General features: G+C 20.0%; 1 protein-coding gene across 1 annotated transcript in view; it reads right to left on the minus strand.

The window, feature by feature from the left end:
* Positions 1–1,496: 1,496 nt before the first annotated feature.
* Positions 1,497–10,000, minus strand: part of PRSY57_1461700 (hypothetical protein) — a gene marked incomplete at both ends in the record, with an annotated part of 10,149 nt that continues 1,645 nt past the window's right edge. The window contains one exon of the mRNA XM_012910213.2: positions 1,497–10,000. This exon is cut by the window's right edge and continues 1,645 nt beyond it. Coding sequence (XP_012765667.2) covers positions 1,497–10,000 — 8,504 coding nt within the window.

Below are 10,000 nucleotides of genomic sequence, written 5' to 3' on the forward strand. Positions count from 1 at the left end.
TATAAAAAAAAAAAAAAAAAAAAAAAAAGATATATATATATATATATATATATATATATATATAATATATATATAAAATATATATATATATATATATATATATATATATGTTCTTTATTTTTAAATCTTGAAGGGATAGGAAATATATATATATATATATATATTTATATATATTTATATATATTACATATAAGGTGGCAGCTTCTTACTTATTATTTTTTATTATAAAATGGTTGTTTTTATTTATTTATAATAAACTCATATTAAACATTAATTTGTTTCCTTTTTGTTTCTTTCTTATTTTTTTGTTTGTTTTTTTTGTTCTTGTATTTACAAAAGGTGTAAATTATATATATATATATATATATATATATATATATGACCATAATATAATATTATATATAATTTGATATGTGATTTTATTATTTTTTTCTTAAATAAAACACATAAAATAAAGAAACGATGAATTAATATTATTCAAACAATTTTTTATCATTTTATAATCATTATTAAATTTTTTTTTTTTTTTTTTTATTTCCTTATCTGTTTGAAATATAAACACATATATATTGTCTAAATGTGATATATATATATATATATATATAATAAAATTTACATAAATAAAATATTTTAAAAATAATTCAATTTTATAAGTCTTCATTATTTTTTCATTTTTTTCCAAACACTTCTATATATATAATATATTATATATATAGGAAAAAATTTTCGTTTATATTATCTGGAATATAGAACATATATGTTTTCTTAATTTATACATTTTTATATAAAAAAAGATAAAGATATATGCGATAATAAAAAAGTTAAAATATAAGAATATTCTGAAAAAGTAACCATGTCAAAATATATAAATAAGAACAATTCTACTTTTTTTTTTTTTTTTTTTTTTTTTTTATATTTTATTATCCTACAAATTTAAATTAATGTGTATTAAAAGAATTTAAGAAATTAAAAAAAGGGAAACAAATTTATAGTTTTGAAACAAATAAATATGAAGCATGAAAATATATATATATATATATATATATATATGTATACTTTAAAAAATTAAAAAAAAGAAAAAAGCAACAAAAGGAAAACATAAAACAAAGAAAAGAATATTTTAATATTTCATTTTTGATTTAACAAATGTAATGAGAACCATAAAAAAAAAAAAAATAATAATAAAATAAAAAAATTTAATTAAAAAAATGTGTGTTCATATTTCAAAAAGAAGAAAAATATTATAAAATGGACAAAAAATTAAAAAATAATAAATAATAAAATGATATATATATATAATATATATATAATATATATATAATATATACATAATATATATAATATGTTTCATTTTATTATTATTTTTTTTTATCATATGACCGTGTGAATTTTCCACATTTTTACTGTTGATATATTATTTTGTTATAAGTACTCCCTCTTTATATTTTAAGATATATCAATATATTTTCAACATTTATTCAACTTTCTAAAAATGTCTATTGTTGTACTTCATCATCTCCCTCTTCTAATGTTTTTTCACTGAAAGATATATCATTCTGTGCTTTAGGTTGATGGTCTTTATTATTATAATAATTTAGATAATTATAATTACACGCGATTTCATTGTTACCATCCATATAGGATGTAGTATAATCAACATAATTATTCTTGTCTCCAAAATTACTATCATTAATTATAGATGTATTATGTTTATATTCCATAGATTTTATACCTAAATAATCCTCATTTAAAAATGGACTATTATCATAATATTTGGATGACATTTTTCTTGTGACAATATATTCATTGGATATATCTAATGGATTATCATTTTCAGTGGACAATAATATATCTGATGTACATTTATTATTTTCTTTACTTTTTGTTCTATTTCTTTTCTTTTTTAATAATTGACTTTGTAAATAATCATTTACATAGTTGCTATAATATTCTTCATAATTAAGTCCTTTATCTATACTTGCAATTGTATTGTTTCTATTAGATGTTTGTAATATATATGTATTATTATTTGGATCATATGTATAGAGATAATTATAATATGTACTACATATATCATATATATTATTATTTTCCATAGTTTTATTATTTTTAAGACATAATCGTTTAATATAAAATCTTGATTTTATATTATTTAATGCATTGTTCAGATATTCATTATGTTTCAGTGACTGTTCATAACTTATAGCGAAATGATATACATTATTTACAAAACTGTTGTAATGATTTTGTATATTAAAATATACACATTCATTTTTTCTTAACTGTTCATATTGTAATATGTATGTTGGAAGACTTTCATTCTTACTACTTATCAATTCGTTATGGGTTACATAATCTGGTAATTGAATTAATTCATATATATGTGGTTTTTTAAATGTTAATGTATTCGAATTTTTTTTTCTATTTATTCGCTTTTTAAATATATGTGTTTTTTTATTATTATTTGTTTTATTTGATCGTGTTCCTAAATAAACACTTTTCACATCTTCCTCAGCTTTTTCACTCTCTTTTAATTTTTTATATTGTCTAGTAACAATTTTGTTAACACTGTTTTCAGTTGAATTATTGCTTAGTATGCTGCTAGCTCTTTTTCGTCTTAAATATAAACGTTCGCTTCTTTTTGGTTCCCGTTCTTCGAATTTTTCTTCATCTTCAATTGAATTTAATGTATTTTTTAGATCAGTGGACTCTTTCATTTTATTACATTCACCTTGACTAAGAATGTAATTCTCATTACTGGTATTTTCGTTTTTGCAAACAACTTCATTATATTTTTTGGAACCATCATTATTATGTTCACAACTTTCCTTTTTCACAAATGTACATTTTTCTTCATCCTTCTTTTCTGGTACTTCTTTTTCTTTCTCTTGTTCTATATGTTCTTCATAAAGACATTTTTTATCTACATCATCTTCGTGATCACCATCTTCGTGATCATCTTCTTCGTTATCATCTTCTTCGTTATCATCTTCTTCGTTATCATCTTCTTCGTTATCATCTTCTTCGTGATCATCTTCTTCCTCATCATCTTCTTCCTCATCATCTTCTTCCTCATCATCATCTTCCTCATCATCCTCATCTTCCTCATAATCCTCATCTTCATTCCGATCCTCACTTTCTCGTTCTTCTTGTTCTTCTTGTTGTTCTTGATTTTGATCTTCATCTTCATCATATTTATTGCCTCCAATTTCATGTTCATCATTTTCATTATCTTGATTATGCTCGTTTTCTTCATATTCGTCTTCATCTCCCTCAACATATTCATCATAATTAAAATCAGAATAGTCATCCGAATTCTTTGAATATACCTCATCTTCATATAACTTATCTTCTCCTCCAATATTCCACCTTTTTGTCTTTCTTCTTGAACGTGGTTTTCCTATAATTTTCATTCCAAAATCATGTGCACATCTTTTTTTAAAATCACGTTTAAATATGTCGGTATCATAAACTCTTCTCTGATAATATTCAAACTTTTTCATATCTAAAGCTTTATATATTTTTGATATCATTAAATTGTAGGCATTCCATTCACTAAAGGTTATAAAATTTTCATATTCATAATCATTTTTATAATATTTTTTTATAATATCCTTTTTCATTTTTAAACTTGTTAATAATTTTTGACTAACGTTTAGATCCACATTTTCCCATACGTTTGTATAAATATTAAAATAATATATATCATCATTACATTTTTTTACATCATTATCTCCATTTACATTTTCTTCTTTACCTATATCATCATTTTTGAGTTTATCTTTTATATCTTCCTTTTTTTCAGTATCTAACATTTTTATATTATTATTTATATTTTGTTCGTATACAGGAGAAATGTTATCATTTCTACTTTTATATATTAATAAATTTTGTTTCATTTCATTATTTTGCATATTATCCATATCTTCATTCCACATATTATTCCTTATATTAGTAATTTTTTCATAAATATATTTAAACGTTTCTTTATACTCCTCCTCATTATTTTTTATATTCACTTCAAATTCGAATGTTCCTAAAGCTTCTCTTGATGTATTATGAATATCATCCCTTTGATTATTTTTATCACCCTTTTGATAATTTGTACCATCCCTTTGATAATTTGTACCATCCCTTTGATAATTTGTACCATCCCTTTGATAATTTGTACCATCCCTTTGATAATTTGTACCATCCCTTTGATAATTTGTACCATCCCTTTGATTATTTTTATCACCCTCTATATTTGTTTTAATTTCTTCATGCTTATCATTAATAGTGCTGTCCATACGTTGATCTATTTTAAGTGCTGTCTTATTCATTTCGTTTTTATTTTCGAACACAATATTTATTAACTTGCTTACATTGTCACTATCAAAAGAATAATCACTATTATATTCATTATTGTGATCGATGAGTTTTTTCTGATCATTTTCGTTTTTTTTATTAATTAGTTGTAACATATTTGAAGATGTACCATTTTTTTTCATAAGTCCATTTTTTTTATTCATGTGAATTTTCGAACCATTATCATCATCAATTATATTACATTTTTTATAATTTTTATTTATGTTAAATTTATTGCTATTATTTAATATTTCTTTTTCAATTTGTGGATGAGAATTATATTTATCATTTTTTCTTATTTTATCCAAACGAGGGGTTCTATATATATTGTAATTATTATTTGTATTAAGGTTAATATTATAATCGTCTTCACGATTATAAACCTGACCATGGTCATTACGATGACCATAAACATGACCATAATGATTACCATAACCATCAATATCATCACTATCATCTTTTAAATACGATTCAAATGATACATCTTCATCATTTTGCATATTATATAATAATTTCTCATCTATATTCAAATTTAGATAATTATTACTTTGAGATTTTAAAATATTACACATAATTTTTTTTAACCTTTTCATTTCTTTTATGGCTTTCTTAAAATAGTTCATTTCTTCTTTCATATAATATTTATTGATATGTTTTATTTCTTTGATATTCTTTTCTATTTTATTATTCATAAAATCATTATGATATGATAATTCCAAAATATTTTTGTTTTTATCATTCCATTTTTTATGATGGTTTAATATAAATTCGTTAAGCTGTTCATTATGGTTAGGACCACATAGGTTATTATCAAAATTGGCGATATTATTATTATTATTATTATTATTATTATTATTATTGTATTCATAATAAATATTATTATAAGTACTTTTGTTATAATTTTCTGTTTTATTTTTATCATTATCCTTACTTTTATATTTATTTTCATTGTCATTTTTTGTTTCATTTTTTATTTTATAAATATTTAAATTTTCACATATATTTTTATTTATATCCGAATTGTAGTAATTTTTGTGCTGAATCACATTTTGACTTATATATAAATTATAAGCATTATATGATACATTCATGTTGTAATTATTATGTACATATTTTGCTTCTTTATATTGAAAAAATATTTTCTTTTTATAAAATATAGACAACTGGTTGTAGCATAAGGATTTATTGATACTTAAAATGTTGAGCATTTTATCACGATCTTGATAATTTTCTATAAAAAATTTCTCATACATATCATCAAATAAAGAAAACAAATTAATTTTTAATGAATTATATGAAGAATAAGAATTATTATATACACCAGATTTGTAAGTGTCATATTTACATTTCTCTGAATATATATTATCTTTTAAAGTATGATTATCATTATATTTATGAATGAAATCATTATTATTATAAAATTCCTTTTGATAATACATTTTTTGAATTAATAATTCTTTAATATAATTCTGATTGAAATTATTTAAATTAATCCTTAATTCAGTTTTTTCATTTTCCTTTTTTTTGGGTATCTTCATATCATCATTTGGAACATTATCTAGTATATTATTTTCTCGTTCCTTTTTTATATTATTACATTTATTATATTCTATATTATGTATATTTAATGTATTGGTAATATTATTATTTGATAATATATTATTAAATTTGTATAAATGTGTTATTTTAAAATAATCATCATAATTACTACATTTTTTTTTGTTATCTACATGAACATTAAAAATGTGTGCATATTTATCCTTATTTTTTATTTGAAAATTTTCAAAAATATCCATACATTTCTCCATTTTATTATTATTAAATTTTATATTTTTATTAAATAAATCATTACTATTTTTTTTTAAAGAATTTATATTAGAAAAATTATTTTTTTTTTGTATATGAACATTATTTATAATAATTTTGTCCTTATTAAAATCAGATATTGATGTGTTATTCGTATTATCATATGTACATCCTATCTTATTGTTATTACGTTCATTAAATAAATTAATTTCTTTAGCTTTGTTTAACATACTTTCTCTTTGTATACTTTTAACAAGATTTAATGTTTGTTCTGGTGATATATCTATATTTTGTCTATCCTTATTAAATAATTTATTATATATATTCATTGGATATTTTAAATTATTTTTAGGTTCCTTATATTTAATCATATTTCCTACACTAGTATTTTTTAATTTATTTTTATCTACATTATTCCCATCACATATAATGGGTAATAAATTATTTTCCTTATTATAAGATGAGCAGGAAAAATTCTTTGACTGAGATAACATTAATAAATTCTCATTTTTTTTATGATTCCCATTATTATTATTTGATATATGTTCAAAGCTTTCATTTCTTTTTCCATATTTATTAATATTATTATTATTATTATTATTATAATACAAATAATTTTTAGTAATCGAATTCGTAATATTTTTTATATTTTTATGAAAACATTTATTATATGACATACTAATACTATTATCATAATTATTTGAACGTTTGTCATATAAAATATCATTAAATGAGAAATTATTTTCTTCATTATTATTACAACTTTTTTCTCTCTTATTTTTCATAATCTTTTGTAATATATAATGATTACTATCACTACATGATTGTTTAATTGGATATATATTTTTTCTATTTGAATATTTCTCATTTGTTTTATTATTTTTATATCTTATCATTTTATCACTCCATATTTTAATACAGCTTCCGCTACTACTATCATGATTATTATAATCATATATATTATTAGTACCATACGACCTTTTAATATTATTATTATTATGGTCAATATTACCATATATACTATCATCAGCATTTTCAACAAAATTATCATCTATATCTTTAATACTATTATTAAATGAAAAGAACGATTCATTACTTGAAGAATTATTATTATTATTATTATTCATATTTGACTTTTCCCACATTATATTCTTTAAAATTGCTTTTAATATATTCTCTTCATCATATGTGTACTTTATTAAATTATTTTTATCATTATGATCACTGTATATTTGTGAAGATATATGATCTTGTTTATTATTCTTAAACGTCTGTACAAATTTAATTAACTGTCTTTCATATTTATTAAGACATTGTTTATATTCATATTTATTAATTAAATTATTTATCTTATTATTAAAATGTTCAAATGACATTCTTTCTCTATGATCATTAGTTCTCATTTTTTTTATGATATCATTATTATTATCACTCCTTAATATCATATTATTAGATTCCTTGTTTGTTACACTTGTACATTTGTTAAATGTCTTTTTTTCACTTTCTAAATTATCATCATCTTTATCATTACACGAGGTGTGTTCATCTAATATAGGACCATCAAATGGTACTTTTCTAGTATTCAATACATTATCAATATTTTGTTCTTTATGTTTTTCATTCAAGTTACCATTATTTTCTTCCTTTTTATCATTATTCGTATTAGCAACATTTTCGGAATTTTTTTTGTATTTAATTTTATCATTTAAGTTTTTAAAATTTTTAAAGCAATCATTGAAAAAATAATTTATATGTTCTTTAAAATTTTTTCTTTTAGGCGACGACATAGTATTAGGATCATATGTTAAGTTTTTCAACTTATCCAAGTGATTATTATTACTACTACTACTCCTATTATTATTATTATTATTATTATTACTATTTGTATCATTTGTATCATTTATATGTGTATTGTCTTCCTTTTTAATTAGGTCCTTTACATTTTCCATATGATTTTCATTTGTAAACTTTTCATTCATCTTATTATCACCTTGTATATTTTTGTCTAATTGTGAGTTATTATCTCTGCATATATCCAAGCAATAATTATACAACATACTCACATTATCATTTGACAATTTCACTGATCTCATTTTATTTTTTGCATTATTATTTATAGAATCAGTTACACTATTATTATTATTATTATTATTATTATTGTTGCTCATATTATTGGTTGCATTTTTATTAATATTAACATTAAATGTATTATTCTTCTTAACATTATTGTGGTAAGAACTATTAAGATTCTTATTAAAAATTTGGTCCTTATTCATATTTTTTAATACATTTGTGTAAATATTATTAGAATTATTTTCACAGGATTTATTATTATATGATGCATCAATATCATTTGTGTTTCCCTCTTTATATAAATTGGACATAGTTTTACTGCCACATAATTGTAAATCATTTTTTATATTATCATTCTTAGGACTAGGGTCTGTATTTTTTTTTATATCTATACTATTATTATCTATATTATATTCTTCATGCGTTGTAGTTTTATTATCACATGTAACATTTATATCATTTTTATTGACTTCGTTATTTTCTAAACTTTCCATAATAATTTTTGAAAAAATATAATCCTTGTTACATAATAATTGATTCATTTCTTTTTCTGTTAAATTTCGAACAAATTTTTTTATGCTAGTACTTAAAAGTTCTGTATCTATTTCATTTACATCCATTTTAAAATTTTTTGAACTTTCATTATATTTAATCATAAATTTCAGAATTTCATTACTTAAATATTCATAATGGGATTCTAAATTATTTTTATTATTATTTTTTTCTTTATTTATATTTATTTTTGTCTTTTCATTTATATTACTACTTGAAAATGTTTGCTTTTCATCATATAAATCATTTCTTTTACTATTTAATAAATAATCTTCTTTTTTTTGACGTATCATGTTACCAAATGTTGAATTACTACTATTATTTCTATTATGTATATTATTATCCGTATGAAAGTTATTTGGTAGCATCAACATTTTATTATTTACATATTGATTATCTATTATATTACTTTCTATATTTTGATCCTTATTTTTTCTAGAACCTTTTACACAAGTTTTCGTTGTATGATCTTCATTTTCATCATTTATATAATTGGGTCTTATAATTTTATTATTTTTTGATTTTACAATTTTATTATTATTTGATTTATCATTTTCTAAACATTCGATAGAAGAATTTGATAAATAATTCCATGGATATTTGCTGTTAGATTCTTTAAGATATTTATTTCGAAATGAATCTGGCTTAGATATATTTTCATTTAAAAATGAGTGTCTAAAAACAGGAATGGATACATGTCTTTGCCTATTTCTCATTATATTTTTTTCTATATTATTATTATTATTATTGTTAATATTATCATTACTATCATCTTTGTTCATATGAATAAAATCATGTATATCATTATTACTATAATTTCTTTTTTGATAAAAATTAATTACATTATTCGATAAATTTTTATTACTATTATTATACGCTTTTTCATTGAATGAAATATTTTTATTATATAATTTATTATTTTTATCAAATGATATATTTTCCTTAAATGTCATATTCCCACTGTAGGATACATTTTTATTACAAGTTTGATTAATTTTTCTGGTTTTTTTATCATATGGATTATTTAATAAATTATTATCTTCACTATAATCACTTCTAGATGATTTTACTTTATTACGATTTTCATTTAAAAATTGAATTAAATTTTTTCTCATGATATTATCATTTTCAGAATTCGAAAAGTTCGAACTATTATTTTTAGTATTTAAAATATAAAAATCCTTTCTTACATTATGATATACTTTAATATCACTCTCAGTTT

Source organism: Plasmodium reichenowi, chromosome 14, assembly GCF_001601855.1.
Source record: "Plasmodium reichenowi strain SY57 chromosome 14, whole genome shotgun sequence".
NCBI classification, from domain to species: Eukaryota; Apicomplexa; class Aconoidasida; order Haemosporida; family Plasmodiidae; genus Plasmodium; species Plasmodium reichenowi.